General features: G+C 47.1%; 1 protein-coding gene across 5 annotated transcripts in view; it reads left to right on the top strand.

The window, feature by feature from the left end:
- The window catches only part of NFAT5 (nuclear factor of activated T cells 5), a 55,622-nt gene that overhangs the window by 1,041 nt on the left and 32,414 nt on the right, over positions 1–22,167 (top strand). For 4 of the 5 annotated variants that reach the window (XM_072043949.1, XM_072043948.1, XM_072043951.1 and 1 more), the window contains exon 2: positions 14,467–14,592. In XM_072043949.1, coding sequence (XP_071900050.1) covers positions 14,467–14,592 — 126 coding nt within the window. Of the gene's footprint in view, positions 1–14,466; positions 14,593–22,167 lie in introns of those variants that run through there. The other variant, XM_072043952.1, reaches the window with a different exon arrangement.

The raw sequence follows: 22,167 nt of genomic DNA, 5'->3' as shown, positions 1-22,167 counted from the left end.
GTAACTGGGGGCGTGGGGCGGCCGGGGGCTGCGGCCTCCTCCTGTGTGATGTGCTCCAGTTGGCTTCGGTTCTGGTGAGGACAATGGAAGGGAGAAGCGTTTTGAGCCAGGGCGGATCTAGTAAAATAAACCAAAAATACAGGTGTTAAAAACCCATCAAATTGGTCTTTCAAATTCCCAATTCAATCAATAAAAAACGTAAGTTATTAAATAAGGAGGAAAACGTCTGAAATGAAAGCCTTCCGTGTAAGGCACGGAACTTCTTCGAGGACTCACGCTTAATTGAGCAGAACTTGTGAGCTCACCGCTCCTACTGTGAATGCTCAAAAATCGTAATTTGTTTCTAGTTAACAGGATGGCTGAGTGGCTGGGTCAGGTAGGAAGAGCTGCTCGGAAGGGTCGATTAAGAGCGCATTTTCCCTCTGGCAGCGCTGATGTGGGGTCAGAGCTAGCAGGGGTCTGCAGAAGGGCGTCCCAGGCTTCGAGTGGCTGTAACGAGCCTCCTGGTGCGAGCGAGAGGGCGCATGATAGGGGCGTACAGCGCAGTGAGTGGCCGTAAAGAGGCCGAGGCAAGGATTGCTCTTTATGTTTTGTCATAACAAGAGATCAAGGAGATGGTAATTTGAAATGCATTTTAATTTAAATTGAAATTTAGAATGAATGAATGCGCTTTTACAGCAATAATTAATCTGTTCTCGTTGCTGCAAGGTATGTTTGTACGACTTTAGCTGGATTTAGGAAAAGGTATTAGCGGTTATCTGATTAATCAGAACACGCTCGGTTGCTTTTTTATTTAGTTTTATAGATAGAGACAGATAAACTTATCCTGTGGACTTACACTCTGGATAAACTTACCCCGTCAACTTATCCTTTGGATCAGAGCATAGGTGCACCTGATGAGATAAGGGAGAGGCCTGAACGCCGCGAGGGAGCCACAACTATGCATCTGTGATGAGGGCGTGCGAGGAGCTCCTCGGCAGCGTGCTCCCAGAGCTGCAGCTGAACTGGGGCCAGTAACTTCTTGGCTGGGTCCTAGCTGTGTGAGCGGGGTGACAGAGCGATGTTCTTGTCCCGGTGTGCTCGGGGCTGCTCGCTGGCATGTGTTGGAGATGAGAGCACGGATGTGGGCCAAGCCATGAGGTTGGGGTCTTTGTGGCAGCCCCGAGGCTTTCTGGTGTTTGTACTTGAGTTTGTTGGAGCTCAGGTAGAAGAACATCAGTGTGCGGGTTGAAATGTGCTTGTCTGCTCTTTAAGAAAAGAGAAAACCTGCAGTTAGATTTGCAGCTCCAGTGACTCGAGATGTGGCTCATGGTAGCACAATTTTTGTGGTATCGTTTGGCCCGTTCCCTGGAGGGGCTGAGTTATGTCACCAGGGCATGCTGTCACTACGCATTAATGTTTTCGCTTGTGTGGTCCTTTCAGATCAGATTTTTGTTTTCGTATTCCTGTCAAAATGTTCCGCAAAACTTCAGAAAACACATAGACTGAGGTGAAACAGCAATACAAAGCGAGCATCAGTAACTTAAAATTTGATCCGATTATTCATCTGATTTTTTTTTTCCCTGTTATATTTACCTTGGGAAAGAGAATATTTTCCTCTGAGTATCCAAGTACTTTCTCTCCCGGTTTATGCTGTTGCGTAGTTCCGTGAGCCGTTCCAGCCAGCACGAATCCACGCTTGCCGAGCTCAGACACTCTCGTCCCCTTTTCCCTCGCTGCTCTGCTCGTGCCAACGTTTCTGTAGCCATGCAGTGAGCTGGGCCGGGGAACCAATGCTATCAAAATTAACTCTGCTCTGCCCTTCTTCCTTCTCACCGTCCCCCGCCCCCAGAAAAGAAGGGGAAGAGAAGCTGTGCTTTGACCTAGATGAGTCTCCTGCCCGTGTTTGCTGTGGGCCCTCATGAATGACTTAGGCTGACTCAAGGACGGGACATGTGAGAACTGGCCGTGGGGAAGGGTGGGACCACTCCTCCAGCGGCCGTGCCAGCTTGTGTTGGCTGAAAATGATAGTGAAACAGCCCAAATTGCAGGGCTCTGCAACCTGACCGGTTACGGCTGTTAAAAATAAAATAAACGCGGAGTGTTGGTGCCCAGGCCTGCTGCCGGGGCTCATCCCCGTAGCATCTGAAGAACTGGCTTGTGCTGAGGACTAAAAATCCAGCTTCCTAAATATCATCGGTGTTTCTAAAACGTGAATTGTTGGTAGCCCTTGCAGAAGGATGGGAGCTGCTGGTGAGATCCCAGAGATGACCAGAAATCACAGCCTTCCCATCTTTACGTAACGCGCTGTCCTTCTTGAAATAAAACAACCAAAATGTGCATACAAATTAGTAATGGAGTAGAAAAATCACTGGAGCGTAAAACCGAAAACCTTGAGGCCAGTTGTTCTGTGGTCGAGCATCACACGCAGCATTCAAGCCCAACAAAGTTAGCTATTCATGACGAACGGGCAGAGGGAAAAAATGTGATGAAAGCAGTTCAGCCAGCGTCAGGTACTGAATGTGAGCCGATGAAATGTGCTGCTTTAACGCGCTCATTGTAAGCAACTAAAAAGTAACGTGTGTGCTGAAAGGTGCGTTTTTTTTTCACTGGAGCAAGTGAAATCAGAAGTTTTTAGCCCCCCTGCTCCCTCCCTCTGTTTTTGCTTCACATATCTGAGCAACTGTGAAGCTGCGAGACTTTCTGGAACTGGAAGCAACAAGAAAAATGTTCGCAGTGTCCTAAATAGCTCCCTTGCCCTGGAAACGTCACACAGTCACAACTCCGTTTCCTTCCCTGCTTCAGTGACTGTAGCCTACTTGTGCTCGCCGAGCCGCCGATGCAGGCCACGTGCTGCTTGGCGAGGTTTTTTTCTACTAGAACCGAGAGGTAACTCCGGCAAGACAGTGAGTGAATTATCTCAGGAGGTGGAACAGATGCTTTACACAAATCTTAAGGCTCTGCTTTTAGTTTTGAAGTTTATAGCTAATTCCAGCAGTTTGGTAATAGAAATAACATGTGGATTTTAGCTTCTTTTTGCACCTCCCAGAAGGTGCCAGGGCAGACAAACCGTGCCGAGTGGTGCTGATGGGGACGGCCTGCACGCGGCTGGGGTTGGGGCGTAAGGCAGCTGGACGTGGATTCTGCCAGAGTTCCTGAAGCTCTGTCAGCCTTGCAGATCTCTGCTTCGCTTTTGAAACTTTCTAGCTACTTGGCTTTAAAGTCATAGCTCTGGAGTGTGTTGCTGCAGGATGATCACATCAGGATTTGGGGCCGGGGAGGATGTGGATTCCCCATCTCTCGTGCCGTAACTCGAAGAGTGCGGGGACGGTGCTGTGCGAGCAGCCCCGCGCCGCTGCCTGTTCCCACCCATGGGCTGTTCTCCACATTGTGCCAGCACGATTGTTTTCTCGTGTCTGCGAGCTGAATGGGATTGGGAAACCAACCTAGAACGAGTGCGTTGTGCTTTTGATCGGGTTTTCTGACGTCGTCCTGCCCCCTGCTCTAATTTACTGTGCAGCTGCACAAGCGGCGGTGTCGAGACAAGACCGGGCATCTCGAGGGCTGGGATTAGCGGCCGGGGAAGTAGCAGACGAGGTGGAACTGCCAAACCGGCTCTGCGCAGGAGGGGATGCTCCTCGAGGTGTGCCTCCTGCTGCCCAAAGGCTGCCAGCCCAGGGGCCGTGTGGGGCTCCCCCTGCCCCCTGAGCTGCTCCTTGCGGTGGGTGCTGCTGGCTCTGGGGGCTGCACACAGTGCGTCGATGTGCCACCCTGCATCCCTTGTGCTTTGTTTTGCTCTGGGAAGTTCTGTCTGCGTTCTCCAGGCTTACTCCAACAGCTCTGGGCTTCCGTCAGTCCAGGACCTGCATATTTGAAATCCATCGAAGCTCTCATGAGGGGAATCTATAGCATGTTGCTCCTCAGCATAGTCAAGAATCTTTTATTTTGTCCTTTGTTTCCCAAATCATAGGTTAAGACCATCCAATTTTTATAAGGGACGTGATCTTTCTTGGCTTATTTATAAGCTTTCAACAGAATATTTGATGACTCTTGGGGTCTGTTGATTAATAAAAACAATTACCAGACTTCACATAGTCATATGCAGTCTTGGTCTGATTGATCACATTGATGCACAGATTACTTAAATATAGGTGGAAATTACTTGGAGTTGGAGAAAACGAGGGAATAGGAATGATTTCTTTTACAAACAAGACAGCAGCCTGGCCTGGCTTTGCAGTTCAGATACGCCGGTAAGCCTTGCAGAAATTGATGAGTGGCCAAAGTGCAGGTGAAGTAAGGTATGTGCTCATCTCCGTGCAGTTATCACCTGTGTTATCTTCCCTGTGTTTATGTAAAGAGTAAACCGATGAGGTTGAAAATCCTGAGCCCGGTTGGGGCTTTCCCATCACGAAGTGCAGCGATTGTCTCGGCACCGACTGCCATGAGCTCGGGTCGAGCTGAGCTGTGTTTAGCAGCGGGGTTGTGCTGGGCGCATAAATCCCGCAGTGGCTGCTCTTTGTAGAAGGCGCGGCGCTCTAGCAGTGTTTGAAATGCAAGAGCCTCACGTCCCTTCTGCTACGGGGCTCGCTTGGGTGCTTCTTGGTGAGCTGGGTGCTGAGCATCGCGGCGAGGCTGGGAGGAGGAGAGGTTTCTCTGGTTACAGAAACGCGCTGAAGAATCGCTCTCCCAGCCCTGTCGATCTGTTGTCCCTGCAGCAGTTGGAAAGGCTTTACGGTTGTTTTGTAAACAGTTGGGAGGGATTTCCGATCATCTTACAGAGCTTGTAAAGCAAATGCAAAATGCCGAAGTAACACAAAGTTCTGTTGTTAAAAGCAGATTTGAGTTGTGGTAAAGTTCAGGCTGTTTGGTGAGCAAACAAAGATCCTAACGCCCAGCAAGGGGAAGCCCACAGAGAAGAAAGAGGCTTAAAGACAGGAATGAAAAGTTTCTGTGTGGGGGAGCTTCACTCCGGTTCAGGCACACGGACACCTCCAGGCCAGCTGCTTCAGCCTCATGCTTTGCAGGCCTGACTTCTTTGTGCAGATTTGCTGAGCAGCAGAATCTGTAAGTTTTGATAGCAGCACTCCGGAGTGATGGGAAAAGAATAAGCTGGAGAGCAGTGGTCTGCAGTAACTGCTGGCTGTTTGCTTCCTTGCGCGTGGGGGAACACCATCACTCGCACGGCTGTTAACTGATGGTGGCTGTGCAGGCTGCTTTGTAAAACAGGGCAGGGAGATGTAAGTTGTGCGTGCCAACCCGTCCCATTGAGGTTCTGCTCCGCTCCCATCCGCGTGCTGCTGGCGGTGGTGGCAGAGATTGCACCGGGCAGCCCCTGCCTTGGTGTGTGCAGTTGGGTCTGGGTGCAGCAGCAGCAGCAGGACCTCTCTGTGCCTGGGTCTGAGCATCTCTGCGGGTGGAGACTCTGCCACTGCTCTGGGCAACCTGTGGCAGTGTCTGACCAGCCTCACGGGTTAAAAATAAATCAATAGATCTGGTCTGTAAGTATATTTGAGTGAGCGTGGTCAGGGCCCTTCCTTTGCCCGTCTGCAGATTTCATCCGGGTATCAAACTTTTGTTTTTCTTCTAGGGCATCTGAGTTGCAGCCAGAGCCACCTGCCGCTCCTTGAAACTTGAGCCGTGCCTGGAGTGGAATTGCTTTTTAATTGGGTGGGGAGATCTTTTTATTTATTTATTTATTATTTTGTGGCCTGAAAGGATTCAGCTCAAGCCTCAGTACTTTTAAGTTCTGTGCTCTCACTTAAGGAGGAAAAAAAAAAGTGCTTTTAGAGGTGTGGTAGCAGGGAAGGGATTAGATTGTTCAGGGTAAAATGCAGAACTGCTCGTCGTGCAGGTATGCCAGCACATTAGTACAATAGCAAAAGAATTCATTTGGTAAGATTACCTCTCTGCCCCTGAGCCAGGGAATCTGTGGGGCTTTATTTTTACTGAATTAAGCTTTCAGGCATGGATGAAAGCAAGTTGAAGCACTGGGAGTTTGAAGCAGCCGCTTAGTGTAGTGGGCTACTAATTACCTGCTGAAGAAGCTCTGAGAGCGAGGTTCCCCTTGTGGAATTTGGGGAGGGAGAGGCCCGTTAACTGATGGGGGAGATGTGAGGTACAACGCGGGTGTGCTGTGCTTGCTGAGGGCTGTCACACCGTGCTGTAAGCGTGCTGGGGCACAGACATGAGGAGTCCCCAGCAGCTTTTGACAGGGATGCTATATCGGTCCGGACAGGATCATTATCAGCGTGCTGGCTGATTATCCCCATGACCTCTAACCCTCAGCGGGCTTACCCTCTGTTACGGTGCCTTGCCTTCAATACACGTCAAGCCTGAGCGTCCCCAGTGCTGCGCGTACAGAACTGAAGGAGAATTGAGAGGAGTGGGTGGGAGAAGAGCCTGAAAGCCACGGACAGGACACTGCAGACAGACAGGCAGTGCCTATTTGTTACTTTTCATGGCTTCAGAGATAAAAGACACCCAGTGCAATGACCCGGCAGCAGTTTAAAACAAGATAGGCCTATATTTTGGTATGCTGTTTGATTATAGAAACAGCTGATAAATGCTCTGGGTAGAAAAAGTATGAATGAGTCGGGAGTGCTGTTAGGTTTGTAGGGGATGCAGCCGCTCAGGGCAGCCCATAAGCCAGGGACCAGTCTGTAGCTGGTTGTTAGAACCTGGAAGCTATTCTGTTCTAAACTTCCTGGTGGAAAAAAAAAACTTTCTTGTGAGCTTTACTTTGCAGCTTGCTGCTGTCAGAGAAGAGAGATGGCCTAATCAATACTCAGTGTGATTTGGTATCACCATCCTTGTGTTTTATGTGACTTGGCAATTCCAGACCAGTTACTCCACTCATTCTTTCACTGCTGTTCTCCCTCTGATTCCATTGGGATTTTTAGCTCTGCAGTACAGAAAATAACTTTTCATCCACGTTTTGCCATTAAATATTTGGCTTCGGTTCCTACTGGTCTCCTGAGAGTGATCTGCGAACATGTTTGGAGAAGAACTTGCTTAACGCTTTCCATACCTGATTTTACAAACAACTGGCATCTGGGTTTCTGTGAGGAGCTCCTTCCAGGTGCTGTGTTGGTCACAAACACAGCCTGGGGGTTTGGTGTGCCTCTCGCTGGTGCACATCAGCAGCGCTGCTCCTCGGACAGCGCAGGGCCAGGAGGGAGCCCTGGGACCTCGTGCTCTGCAGGGCGTGCTTCGTACGGATCCTCTTCAACACGTGAGTCTGCTGCAGCATTCCAGCTCACTAGGAAGGATTTTGTGCCCAATCTTTTTTTTCATTTTTCCTGTTTTCCTGTTCCAGCCCGAGCACGTTCAGAGCAGCCCACAGCGGCGCACTGTCATTGCGCTGAGGGGGTGGCCCAGCTGTGCCGTGTTCGAGGCGCCTTGGGCACCGAGGCAGCATCCAGGTGGCCTCCCTTTGCTTCGTGTCCTTCAGCACTGGGGCAGTTTTACCCCCTCACATGGGATCTTGCAATAGGCAGGGGAAGCTGGTGAGATACAGGAACCTCTTGTGTGGTTTGTGGGCTTGAGGTGGTCGGTGTGCCCCCAGGGCAGGGGGCACGGCACCGAGCTGCTGGAGTTTGGGGCGTTTGGACACTGCTCTCATACACGGGCTGGGATTTGGGTACTCCTGAGGGGAGCCTGGAGTGGGACTCGGTGATCCTGGTGGGTCCCCTCCAGCTCGGGGTATTCTATTCTGCTGCTCTGTGATTCTGGTTCAGGTGCCGTGTGGCACCTACAGGACTGGCATCGCTGGCGGGAGCACCTCTGTGTTTCCAGGGAATTTTGATTTTGAAACAATAGCAGCGTTTTAAAGTGGGTGATAGATAGATAGGGCTGATCTTTGTTCTTTGGACATCGTGTGTTGGTGGGTTTGAGCATTTGAGAATGTCAGGGTGGTGACAGAGTGTGAAGACGGGAGAAAACCAATTAGCTTTAAAATTCAGTTTAGTGTAGAATCCCAAATAAAGAAATGTCCTTGTTACAGAATTTTCTATAGTTGTTACATGGCAAAATGGAGTTGTTTGAATTGCTCATTGAATTGTCACACCTGGCATGTTCGGAGCCTTTCCTAAGGGTAAGCGCAGCTCAGCTTCCAGTGTGCTGGAGGATCAAACCATGGCAGCGCTGGACTGCTTTCTTCTAACTCTTTAAGGTATTGCCAACAGGTGTTTTTTTTTTTTTTTTCTTCCCATTCTGGGCTATGCAAGATGTGCACCTTTAAGCACTCCTCGTGTGTAACCAAGTCTTTCAGCCGTGGCTGAGAGGTTTAAGGGGTTTGTGGAGCGGTGCCCCACAGCGTTCAAGGACTTGGGGTTCTGTTGTTCCTCGGTTCTCTGCCTTGTCCCTCGTGGTGCTTTATTGGTTTCTTGGAGTTCTTGGGGTTTGCTCTGGAATTTACAACTGCATGGGGCAGATGCTTCAGTAAGTCATTACCGGTCCGGTTCTTGAAGTGACGCTCAGTAAATAAAGTCGTTCTCTCTCTGAGATTTGTAAAATTGGATGCAAACAAGACCCAGGATTTATGCTGTCTGTCTGCATTTATAAAGTCCTCTTTGAGCTGTGAATGGGGATGACTGAAACACAGCCAGGAAAGCTTTATTTGATATTTGGATGGATGCCATAAATAGAGTTCAGCTAACACATGCCTTTGTCAGTTGCTGAAATTCAACTTTAAAGGGATTAATTTCTCAACCCTACCCTGCTGTGCAGAATCGTGAATATTAACAGCTTTTCTGGAGGTTGGTGGCGTTCTGCAGTAACCGAGTTGTGCTCGGTTATGGGTTGGTTGCAAGATTACCCTTCTAATAGCAGCATTTTGGTACGAATTCTTGCTTCTTTAAAAATAAAAAAAAAAAAAAAAAGGAAGGAAAAACTTTTCAGATTTCTTTTATTTTTAAATACGAGAGGCAATGATCCTGCTGTTGTGATAAAAAGTTAATGACTTTGCAGGTTAATAATGTATTACTGATCATCGTTGTTTAAAATAGACGTGTGCGTCCCTCAGCAAGCTCTTCTCTCCTCGTTGCTAACACTCGTGGTGCATTTCTGTGTTGGAACAGCGATGTTTGCAGGCAGGGTTTGGACTTTACAGCGTCCAGTGCTGCATCATCAGCACAGAGCCTCAGCTGCGACTTGGGAGTGGGGTTGCAGCAGCACAAACTTTGTAATCAAAGTTTTCTAGGGCAGGCAGAGTGATGGCATCTGCCTTTCCCTGCGTGCTCATGAATCATGTTGATTTAGGGTTCGCTTCTTTTGTCTGAAGCCAGAGGGGACTGGAAGGAAGATTTTATGTTTGGCTGTGTAAAACATCCTTGTATACACTGCCGTTTCTTTGAAAACCTGCCACTGTTGCTGTAGCAATCCAGTTCTGCCAGCGAGAGGAGCGCTGGCGGGCGGCCTGGCTGCTCTCCGCAGCGTGAGCGGGGGCCTGCGGCTCATCCTGGCTCATCCCGGTGCTGCGAGGTGTGACGGGGCGGTGCTCATGGGCTGAACACGGGGCCAGGACACTGCCTGCGTCCCACTGTGGGGAGTGCCGGAGCGGGAGGGTCAGACCGATGGCTTATAGGGTGCTCCAAGGGGTGTGCATCAAGGCCAGTTGGTAGGATGTTAGGAGAAACAACAAAAAAAATAGGAACACACCAGTCCTTTGTGGTCACAGGCTGATCCTGTGATCCTGATCCTGCCTCTGTCCTGCCTTGGTGCGGCAGTGCCGTCCCCCTTCACCACCCTCCGCAGACCCCCAGTGCCTCCATGGAGCTCCAGGGTGCTCCTGCCATCCAGCCATCATCCCACACTGCCGTAACGAACTCGCTCAGAGCCCCTCTCCTGGTGCCCTTGGTGGGTGTCTGGAGGGGGCTGGGGGTGGGCAGAGAATGGGGCAATCGGATGGCTCCTGCGGGTTCTTCCTGACAGCCCGCACGCTGCCTTGGAAGTGCTCCCACACCCGGGCTTTGTGCACAGCGAGTCCGTGAGGGTCACAGGACGCCAACGTTTGGCAACAAAGCCAGGCTGTGCTTGTGCGCTGAGCATTTCGGGCTGCTGGACCTCTCCCACCCCTCCGTCATTCTTTGAAACCCTTTGTGAGCGGAGCTATTGTGGCGGAGCTGTTGGCATCCAGTGCGCTCAGCCACCGCACCGTATTGTTGGGCCTAGGCTCTGGGCTGCTGGGTAGAGCCAAACTTTGTGTTTAAAAATAAAAGAAAATGCATAGCGTCCTCAGACAGAATCAGAGGCCTTGGTTTTTCAGGTGTAGAATACATTTGGGGTTCAGTGCCTTTTCCAAAAGGATCCAGAAGCCCCTGACTTGCACGTGTAGCTGTATGAAATCACAGCAGCCTTCCGAGTGAGGAGTGCCAGGCCCGTGGCTTTAAAGCTCTCACTTTAACATGAACTGCTGGAGTTGCAGGATCTGTATGCACACACAGGCACTGTGAACCTGATTTTTTATGCCTACCTGGGAACGTGGTAGAGTATGGACACCACTTTTTCTTTCTAGGGTCTCTTTCATTGGCAGAGTACATGTGCTCTGTTGTACTTTTCTCACAGCCCGCGTAGCTGAAGCTATTGCAGGTTCGTGTGCTTCTAATTGCTTTTTTTTATAAATGTAGTTCCTTATAAGTAGCTGTTTTTGCCTATTTGCTGTCTGATCAGCTTGGAGCACGTCCAGAGAAGGCGTTTCTGCTAGCATGCTGCCAGCTGATGAGGAGGGTGCACCAAGGTTTTGGCTAATCTCTGGTGTGACTGTCATGTGCTGCGGCAAGGAAATGGCCTGGGAAGAAGCAGCCAAGGCTGTGTGGGTATTAGAGCATGCTGAGGAGACTAACAGCGCTGGGGATCAAGTGGGCGGCCGCTCGGTGCGGAGAGCTTATTAAAACACAGGGATTATCTTTGCTGTTGTTCAGGAGGCCGGAGGAGTGGGGAGAGATTTCCAGGATGTGCGCCTAAGGGCCAAGCACCGCCACGACCCGTGGAAAACGCCCCGGCTCCACGCACCCTGCGGCAGCTTCGTGAACCAGTCCCGGCACAGGGAGAGCTAACGGGGCACCAGGTTGCTGGAGCTCTCAGCTCTGAGGCTGGACAGCTGAGATTCCTGCCTGGCTGCAGCTGGGAATCACTGGGGCCGCTCAGCGTGGGGAGCTGCAGGGAAGTCCTGCGAGCACCGCGAGTGAGGGAGCGCGGGCGCTGCGCCTTGGGTTTGCTGCCTTAGTGCTGAGCTGATGGTTTGCAGCTGCTTCCATTGGCTGTCCTGGGGAAACTCCTTCGCTTTCCTCTCCCCACCTCCCATCCAGTTGAAGTGACAATGTCTGTCTCCATTCCAGTGTGAAGCTGAGCACGGAGCGACCCGGTCTCAGCGGTGTGCAGCTCCCCAGGTGCTGCAGGTCCAGCAGTGCATGGCACCGGGTGAGTGCTGCTGGTGGCCCTGCCTCGTGTCCGGGCTGCTGCTGCTGCTCCTGGCCCTGCTGTGCTGGTGCTGAGCATCTCTGCTACTGTATTGCTTTAATTGGTTTTCATTAATATTTCGACTCTGAGTGCTTTGTGCAGTTTCAAGCAGCACGCTGGCAGAACCTTGTGCTCCCCAGGTGTCAAACTTTGCTGCATGGGGTGCTGGCTCGGTGTGTGGGGCTGTGCTGGTCGGTACAGCCACGTGAAATGCAGTTTTCTGACCTGGCAGCGTAACTGGCAGGCACATCAAAGTTACAGGCAGCTGATCGGAGAGATTACGCTGGCAGCATAATCGGATAAAGGGCAGTTGAAGAAACTTGACACTTAGAGGTCTTTTTTGTAAATCTGCCCTTCCCCGGGTGTCCTTGATTTCAGTACCGGGATTTGCGAGGCCTGGGCTCACCCAGCTAGTCCAGCCAGGCATTTGGAGGGATGGTGCGAGATTTGGAAGCTCCCTGCGAGGAGGGCGTGCGATAGCTGATGGCACGGATGCGTGGCACAGAAACTGGTGAGGGTTTGTGTGGGGGAGCTGAGCATGAGCCTCTTGGCTGCTGCCGAGCATTTGTTAGCTTTATTCTGCTCATGTGTGGATCCTGTTTATACCTCATGATAACAATAATCCTGAAAAAGAGATTCCTTTTTTCCTATATGGAGAAAGAAAGTGTATTTAAGGAGAATGTTGGGTGTAAATGGAGCTCAGCATCAACAGATATGTTCTTCAAGGGGATTCAAAAGAAGCAATACATTACAAGGCACTTGTGCTGTCAGCTGCCTGAATCCTGACTCCTTTATTCACCGCAGTGGCTGCTGAGGACAGGAATTTTGTTTACATATTTTTCCTGCTAGTTAGATAGAAATATGTAATGATGCTAATTTATTTTTTTTTCTTTCCTTCAAAAGCAATACAGGGTTTAGATAACAACAGCTTTTTCTTTTTGTGGATGTTTTCCATGTGAATAAATGCAAAGTTCTAGCAGGAGAGTGTGTGTGTGTAAAACCAAACAGAAACCCCAAAGCGGTGATGGAGGTGAGCTGAGCAATGGGGAAGGGACTCAGCTATTTGGGAGCGACAGCAGGCACGGAGAGAAGCTGTATCCTCTGGGAAGAGTCGGTTTCCTTGCAGCAACTCTAATCTTTCTGGAATTTGTCAGTTTTTGCTTTAATGCTATTTATAGCGCAGCGTATATAAACATTGGCCTGTGTTTAGGTGAAAACACAAAGTTTCATTTGAAGTCTGATCAGCTCAGAGCAGGTTTGATGTGGCAAGCTTTCTTAAAGGCACCGGCACAACTCGGATCCCTGAGGAAGGTTTGGGAGCGGCAGTTCCTATAGCCTGGGTCACTGGGGGTGTGTGTTAGCCCGTGCCCTCTGCAAGACAACCTGGGACGTTTTCCACGGGCTGGGCTTAGGGCGGCTGCTCGCCTGGCGCTGGGTGCCATCCCCCAGTGCCTCAGGATGGGGCTGGCCGCACGGTGCAGGCACAGCAGGGTTTGGCTTGTGATGGTCTGGGGGAATGTGCTTCGGTTCTAATGCTTGCTCCTCCTGCCCTCCCTCTCCTTATCGTGTCGATAGGGTTATTCACAGGGATCGTGCCTGTGCTTGTGGTAGATATAATTACCAGTTCCTTGAGAAACAACACATTTTAGGAAGTTTGGATCTGAGCATCCCTTTAAAGAGGCAGATTTGACCGAACCTTTGTCACTTTTGAGAAGTAAATATGTAAAACACACACAAAAAACACAAAGCCAAACCCTAAGGCTCAGTCCTACCTCATTACTTCATCAGCCTCCTGAATCAAGATGCTCGTCTTGAAGAAAACTTGTAATTGAGCAGGAAATAGAGCAGCACACACCTTGTGGTTTCCAAATGCCACGTTCTATTTGGAGACGTTTTTGACGCATTGACAGCAGTGCCAGTGGCCGAGCTTATAGGGGCCTTTCAGCGTGGAAATAAGTAGACGTTGTCTCTGAAAGCTGCTGGGATTTTGTGGTTCACAAAGTATGCAGCCAGGCTGTGTCACTGATGCTTTTTGGACGGAAGCAGGTTGGTGGGAATGACACTTGCTGCTAAGTTTTACTGCCCAGCTGGGAAGCTGAGCGACAGTGACATTAAAAATCTGCCTTGAGCTTTCCATACCTGTCTCAGGCACGCAAATAATATTTATAAGGGATTTTCCTAGAGTTCCGTGGTGCAGAGCTGTCTGTTCAGCTGGGTTGTTTGCATCCCTGCCTTGGGCGTTTAAGGCAGCCGTGCATCTTCCATGGGTCCCCTTGAAGAGGTGCGCTCAGAGCTGCGTGCCCGTGGCTGTAATTATCTCAGGTAACCTAACGATGCCCTGGGAGGTGTTCGTGCAGAGCCCTGCCCAGGTGACCTGCTGCCAGCCCGTGTGCCTGGGCTGCTGCACCCTGCGGCTCTGCGACCCGAGTCACAAATCCCCTCTCAGGGGTCAGAGAGCTGCTGTGAATGCCGGGTGGGGCCAGCAGCTTCTGAGCAGGCTGCTTGCCTAGGGGTGCCTGTGGCACTTCATCAAAAAGCGTAAGGCAAGAAAAGTGGAAATAAGGGATCTTAGGTAAGGAGCTGATGCTTTCCTGGGAGGGCTTTGTAAATGTTGTGCAGGTGATGGTGCTAGGGGAGTCTCTTTGAAATGCAGTTGCACAGGTTGGGCTCTGGCAGCGGGTTTGTCTTTGGTTCTCACGTGGTTCTTGGTATATGCCGTCAGCTCTGTCATTCGAAATGAGTACAGCTTCTGTGGAAGGTCATGAATTATTTCTTTGTTTGAACAAATTGGTGTTTTTGTTTCACTCTTGAGAACGTGTATCTCCGTGTTTCCGTGGTTTGTCTTCTGAAATAACTTTATTCCATAACGTTAGGGTCTCTGAGTACCTAATGTAACTTTTTAGGAAAGTTCTGAGAACGTCACGTCGTAGGTCATATGTTTTTAGACAAAACCAGTATTTCTTCTCTCTTACAGAGCATGATTTTTTCTTAATAAACCCTTTTCCTTTTTGTTTTCCGTTTGTTCAACAGAATCTGTCTATGACCTTCTCCCAAAGGAGCTGCAGTTACCACCTTCCAGAGAAACATCTGTAGCATCCATGAGCCAAACAAGCGGTGGCGAGGCAGGTTCGCCTCCTCCAGCTGTAGTCGCTGCTGGTAAGCATTCTCATTTATTCAGTGCTTTGTTAAGGTTTGTAACGTTCTGGCCAACATGAACAGTGCTGGCAAAGTTTTGATTGTAAAAAGTTGGTGGAGAAGTAGCCAAGTTCATTCTAGGAGAATTTAGGTAGTATAAATCAAGCTAAACTAGGTGATCTAAACTACCAGCTCTTCTAAATTACTGGTTACTGTATTTCAGGGAGGATGTATCTATAAGAAACAAGTTATCTGTTTTGCTGTTCTGTTATTACTCTCAGCACAGGCCTGTTAATTCCTAGAGTGCATTCTGGCTTCAGGGGTATACATACCTGTTTGGAACTGAGTCAGAATGCTGACCGACTGTGTAACAATTCTAACAAGCATAAAAAATGGGAGATTACATCTTGGGCCGTGAAGGTTTTCGAGCTGTAGGGAGGAAGAGAGTTCATGCTTTCTTTTCAGAGGCCTGAGAAAGCTTAGTATTTAAACTCTGTTCCAGCACAGCTCTGCTGTAATGTATTACAAAATTTACACGTGCGTGAGAATGTAATACGTTAGTCAGGGTGGCACATATGTAAAACTGAGAAATTGGTTATCTTTCTGAGAGCGTATAAAAATGAGACATGACCTTTTTGTCTTTGTTTTCTGCTCCAGCTTACTCCTAGTCATGTTCTAGACTTTAGTCTAAAGACTCTGTCATTGGTCTTCATTGAAAATAAAGTCTGGATTTAAGGGCAAAGCTCTCATTTGTGAGGTTAGTCTTAGTGCTGGTTTGCATCTGGAATTCTTGTCAGTAACCTCTATAGATTACTAAACATCTATGCGATGAGGAAAAAAGGAAAACTGATCGATGCATCTTTCTTCACTGGATGAGGGGTTTTTTTTTTGTTTTTTTTTTTTTTGCATAATTGGATCCCCGTGTTTCTTACAAGGTCATGTTCCACTTCCTGATTTGGTCTTAAGTTATTGCTTGATTAAAATGTATATATTTAAGGAGAGGATTCTAATAGCTGCATTGTTTCTTTTCCTCTGAGCTCATGTGCATTAAATATTTGTGTAAGAATGTTTCCCAGATTTGCATGGCACAGGAATCCCGGTCAGAACTAAAACGATATTATTAGACTTGTTGGAGAAACTTTACAGCACTGCTCACCATTCATGTTTTGCCAGACCTCTTCTGAGAGAACCTGTGGATTTAACTGTGTGCAGTGGAATTTCAGTTGCTACATTGGGGAAAAAATGATGTTTTTATGTTTTTATTAATAATGTTGAAAGGATTTGATACGTTTGTATCACTTATTCAAAAATATTTGGGGCATGTATTTCTAAAATCAACATATTTAATGATTGGTTTTGTTCAAAGATACAGCAGTGACCAAATCCTGTAGAAACCTAGATCTTATAAACAAAACAAACAAAAACAAAGAAACAAAAAAACCACAAACCCTGTTACACTCTAAATCCACAGATGGACGCAAACTGCTAATTAATTCTGTATCTAACAGAGGAAATTAAACACTCGAGATGAATGGAACTAAATGTCTGTTTCCTGCAGGTATTTAGTGTCTGCTAACAGCCAGTCTGGTTCCTTCTAAAAAACTAAGAATGTGTTAGCTGTGTTTGGGCTAAGCTGCAGCAAGATTTTCTTTAATGAAAAAGTACCAAAAAATAGCGTAGAGATTTCTTTGCAAACACTGGAATGGGGAGACACTCAATCAAGAACACTTCTCAGCGTCAGAGATTGTGGGTTCACAAAGACTTCAGGCTGGCAGTCCTGCCAGAGAAGAGGGCTTTGAGTGCTGCGCAGCGAAGGACCTGCTCCAGGTGCAGGCTGCTTGGCTCACGGCCAGCCTGCAGGAATGCTCGTGGTGCCCTGGGGCAGGGAGCGCTGCAGGGGGAGGAAGGAGCAGCCAGACGAGGTGGGGCCTCAGAGCTTCTCCCAGCGCCTGTCAGTTCATGAGGGGTTCTGTTTGCAGAGCTGGGGCTGTGGAGGCCTTCCACGAGCGTTGTGAGGAGACAGTTAAGGGTCTGGGTGCCACGAAAACTTGGATCCGAAGTATTAGGTGTGCAAGAAACGACGGTTCTCCAAGCTGTTAAAAAAAAATGGTATGAAAACAGAGCAAAGCCTAGTTTGTTTTCATTGGTTATGTCACTTTCCACTACAGTGAGGGCAAGAACAATTGAATCTTGGTCTCTTATAAACATATAATTGTGATGACCAGGATAATTCCACAGCCAGTTGCGCTGTGTACACATGGAGGCAGAGATAAGCCCCGGCCCAAAGCAGCGTGGCTGCTGCTTGGAGAGGGAAGCGGCTGCCTGGCTCCCCGTGGCTCTAGGCAGGCTCTACCAGGGAGTGATAGCAGATAGTTTTGGTGTAGTGTCTTCGTGGTTTGTTTTCCTCTCCTCCACCACGCACTTGAAAGAAAATAGTGCATCTTAGAGAAGCGTTTACCTGGAAAGCAGGACTGCAGGCTGCGCTCCAAACCGAGCAAGAGGAAAATCAGCCCGTGGATATTTATATGTCTGTACAGGACAACATATACTTTAAATTTAATGTTAAAGACTGAGATTAGACAATTCGTTTGTCTATTTCAAGTCCTTAATGTTTTCAGTTAGTTGACTGCACAGGTTGAGAGGGTGAGGAAGAAAAATGGCTTTGGCAAGCAATGCTCCTGTGGTGTAAACCAGTTTGTTCTGAAATCTCCCCCTTGTTTAATCTTTTATTTGTTGGTGGGTTTTGTCAGCTTTTACTTGCTCCGGAACTTCACTTTTTTGTTGGAAATGCTAGTTCAGCCTCCGTAGCGTTGTAGGTAATCTCACTTACTCTCACTTTTAAAGGAAGGGCTAATTTGAAATGCTGCTGGCACAGTGTATCTACAAGTCAATAACACATATGCTTACTCTTCATAATGAGAGGATTACCTTAGAGGGACTGATATTAAGTAATGAAGCACTTGCTTTTTTTTTAACTACTCCTATAAGAGTTAACACAGTTTGTTCTCTGCTTCCCAGGACACAGAATAAGGTAGTGTCTGGCTGAAATTCAACATACTTGAGGCTTTTCTGTCAGGTGCTTTGCTGTGGGGTTTTGTTCCATAAAAATACCATCATGGTTGAGAGATAAATATATTGCTGCAGTTAACTTCTTAGTTTTTTTGGAGGACCAGGATGGGCTGTTTTTAAGCTGTGATGGCCTTGCAGGGGCAGACTTCTAGTTCTTACATTTTGAAATGTCTTGCAATTTACAGAACATCTTTACAAGTATTAAAATGGAATGTTGCTGATTGGATTCATTAACTTGTTAATAAATGTGTATCTCATATTCATTAATCCAGACAAAGGGGCTATTACCCACCCTCTGAATAACAACCAGGCAAGTATAATTTAATAGAACTCTAGGATTTTGAGCTGTGATGTTCGCAACCTAAGCTGCTATCTCAAGCTTTAATTCTGTTATACTTCTGGAAAGTGGAGAGGAGGGAAAGGATTTGGTTTTACTCCTAGAAACTGTTCTCTCTGCTTGCTGTTTACATTACAAATGTCTTTGTTCAGGGGACAGGAAAAAGAGGACTTTGCCTGGTGCAGTTCCATGAACACATTAAATATGAATCATCTTACAGACTCCTGAACTACATGAAGGTGTCCTGTTGAGAAATACCATTGTAAGCTGTGGCTGGAGACTTCTTACATGAAATAAGCATGGCTGAGGCTTTAATAATGCCTTCTGCACAGGATTTTAAGCTCCAGTTGTAAGGAGGGATGCCTGATTCTTTTCAGTTGCTTGTAAAGGCTGAATGATTTTCCCCCCCCCCCCCCGCTGATCAGGACACACTGAACAAGTGCTTCAAATGCTTAAAATTCAAACCGCTAATTCAAGTCCTTCCTCAAAGGTGTCTTTCTAGTTAGTAGGTCAACACCTTGTTCTTGTCTTTTGGGGATGATTCCAAAGCATTTTCAGCCATGTACTTTAAAAAAAGTGTTGCATATTCATCTTTTATTTCCAGTGACAAGAATGCTCAAACCTTCAGAGCCTCAGTGAAGAAAACTGTCGCATCTTCTTATCATCTGCTCCTTCTTTCTGTAGCAGAGTTTTGGAATGAGCTGCTTCAGCTTGTTGATGATCTCTTATGCTGCTCTCCATTTACCAGAGGCAAATATATCCTTCCATATTTTTGTACTGCTCTTCAGGATATTATTTCCTGTGTCGTTTCCATTCTGACATTTTCCAGTTCTTATCTGAAATTGAATTCACAAAGAGTGGTGGCGGTATAACAAAAGGGGAAAAGATTTTTTGCTGTTGAAATGTGTTTACTGAACACTTTTTGCATTCTTCACATTTAGATACAGTTAATCTGTTACGAACTGAATTTTTCTGTCTTAGGTTTGTACCCTAGGAAAATACTAAATAATGAAATTTTACCTTTTTTTTCCCAGTTTTGTACCTTTTTTAACTAAAGGGACAAACTACTTGTCCCAAATGGAATTTGCTTTTTGGTCAAAGATCTGTAATTGAAATACTTGTTATGAGTGTTTCTGTTCATTTTAATTATGAAAATAAAGCTTTGCTTCTAGATCGCTACTGTAGCAAAATGGATCAAAAATATTTGGATTACCTGCAGGGTCGAGACCAAGTGCTAAGGATATGGCTCATTTTCCCCTACGAAGATAAAGCTTTTTACATCATTTCCAAGCTAAATATTCTAATACAGCTTCAAAATGAAGATGTTTTGTTTTTGAACAGTTAGGCTTCTTAATTTTTATTTTTAATGAAAATATTTTCTTGGTTTGTCATCCTTCCTAGTGTCATTAGTCAGTTTTTCCTGTTGATACAGAAATAATTACCAGAAATTTCAAAGGGGCTACGAGTGCCACTACGAATTCTGTTTTCCTGGGCTTATAATTACACGATGTAAACAAATGATCAGGAAAAGAAAGATTCCTCTTTGTAGTCGATCTCCAATGACTGTAAAAACTTCCATTTCTTTGTAGGCCGTTCCCTTCCCCTTCCCACCCCGTCGCGGCTGGAAGCGCCTTCCTGTCACCTCCTGGAGGACGTCTTCCAGGGCCGGCCGGCCGCCGCGCGCTTGTCTCGCTCGTGCCAAACGCTTCTTTCTTGGGGAATGAATCTGAGCCAGACCATAATGCTCTAATAGTGCCCTGTCCTGCTGCAGTGCCCCGGCCGCTCTGGTTGTCGGCACTGCTGCCTCCCAACCAGTTTGTTTTCAGCAGCCCGCGGGCCCCGAGGGGCTGCCACAGGGGCTGGGGGAGGCTCCTTCATCACCATGGGTGAGCGTTCATCCCTGGGGAATGCTGAGGAAGGAGGTTTCTCTGATCGTTTCCGTTTCATGGAAACCTTTTAGGTGTGTTCCCTGTGACTTCAGTTAAAGCCCTGCAGTCCTGTTGGGCTGTGCGCACACTGAGCACGTCTGCTGCTCTGCGTGGAGCACAGCCTGCTGCTAACTGCATGTGAGGGCTGCATAGATGTATCCCAGATCTTCTTTTTTTTCTAATTAAAGTTTGTTTTCAGTCTTCCTGAGTCTTACAGAGCCTGCAAGCCCCATTTTTCCAGAATACTGACTCAGACACAAGCTGTTCTATTGTTCTGAGAAATTTTGGATGGCAAATTCTTACACTGAGTGGCTCCTATCCTTACGCCAAAAAGGCTCGAGAGATGCTTGTGACAGGAGAATTTCTTGTTCTTTAATAAATAATGAAAAAAAAAAAAAAAGTAAGAAAAAGGGTAAAAGGAGAACAACCCCAATGTCCTCCTGTTTGGGCACTTGCAGTACCGGCATCGAAGACTTCCTGAAAGCCAAGAGGAGTTCTTAAGTTGTTAGGAAAAAAACAGCCATGGACCTAAAGAACAAGAGAGGCCATTTCCTAACCTGAAGCGTTCTTTGTTGGACCCATCAGTCGTGATATCATTGTCCAGTCACTCTTTTAGGGCAGTGGGCTGTGGAGGGAGCTGAGGGACAGACAGGTGAGAGCTTGCAGAGAGCAGCTGAGGGGGCCTAGAGTTCTGCCTTGCCTGGCTCCGAGCTAAACGGGACTGCTGGGTCCGAGCTGCTCCCAGAGGTTCTGCTGAGATACCTGAACTTGGTGCTAATTTAACAATGGATGTCATTGGTAATAAAAACAGATTGATGTATTCACCCAAATTACAATGCACTGCTTGGTTCAGCATGTGAATGTAAGGGGAATTTACACTGTTGGGCTTAATGTAAATTAAATTAACCTACCTATCTTGAATCTGAGTGTTTTTTAATAACTGGTGAATTGGATTGCTTTATTATATTTGCTGGGATGCTAGTTTTTTTTCTCTATTAATACACTTAACTTGCATTCTAGCTTCGCCATTCAGAGACAGGCATCGTGTGGTGGGTTGTGTGACAGTGTCTGTCAATAGTGAAGACAAATAGTGCCAGAGACACTTAACCCATCCAATCTCACCCAGGGTATAGGTCGGTCTTGTTTTCAGACTTCTTCATAAGTCTCTTTTCTTTCTTTCTTTTTTTCCTTTTTTTCCTTTTTTTTTCCTTCTTTTTTTGTTTTGTTTCTAAATAGTGGATTGATACTGATTTGAAACTAAACTCTTTTTGGAAAGTTTTTGACTTTACATCAGTAATACAAGAAGAAGAAATGTAGAACCCCAAGTTTGGCATGTGAGGTGTTGAAAGCAGGTTTGCAGCCACTTTGTAAGTTCTGTTTTTTACCTGTAAAGCCTTTGGCAATGCAAGGGTTGATGCTGGAAATTTTGCACATAGTATCCTTTATCCTTCTGGTTTTGTTCTGAAATTGTTCTCCTGTGTCCAGTAGTTCTGTGAACAAACAAATTAACACAGAAAATTCTTATAAAAAACACGACACGTTACATAAATTAACAAATTCAATAAAGAGGTATATTCCACATAGTAGGCTTATAAATGACTTGGACCACACTATGTGTGGTGGGGTTTTTGATGCTTAATTGTTCCCTGAAATACCGTAGTGGATCGCATAGGATGCAGGCTAGAAAAAGGCAAGTCCTTTAATGGCCCTTTGCTAGTCCTGGCTGTTTGTGCACAGGTGGCAGGAAGACTTGTAAAGCCCCAAATATCTCCAGTTTATTTGCATTAATTTGCAATCTTGAGCTTTCCAGTCTGGGAAATGACTTGCTTTGCACTCTAGCTGCAATCAAAAACAGACGTCATGAGGAACTGCTTCTTTGGGAAGATTGGGTAATCCCTGTTGTATGGAAGGATCTCTTTGGAAAGACTGAGCAAGGATTTCAAGATTGGCTCCGCGTGAGTTTTAGCCAAAGACAAGACTCCCTCAATGCCAAGTAGTGTTTTTTTTCTCCGTTTCAGACATTTTTTAAAAGGCTGAATGCCTTGTTTGACTTCACAAGATAATAAGATGTAGAAATATATGTCACTGCCTTAGCTGGCAATTCAGGAGGTAATAAATTTTCTTTATACAATAGCTTGTTATTGGAAAGAAAAAGAATGCGCTGATTTGCTGATGGGGATGCTCTGCTATGTGTTCCCTGAGTCTCATGCTTAACTAGCCTGTGATTCTTGGCAGCATGCATTCGTGCCACATGCGTGTTGC

This window comes from Anas platyrhynchos, chromosome 12, assembly GCF_047663525.1.
Source record: "Anas platyrhynchos isolate ZD024472 breed Pekin duck chromosome 12, IASCAAS_PekinDuck_T2T, whole genome shotgun sequence".
Classification (NCBI taxonomy): Eukaryota; Metazoa; Chordata; class Aves; order Anseriformes; family Anatidae; genus Anas; species Anas platyrhynchos.
Note: the sequence above shows the minus strand (reverse complement) of the source record. Positions and strands in the feature narration are given on the sequence as shown.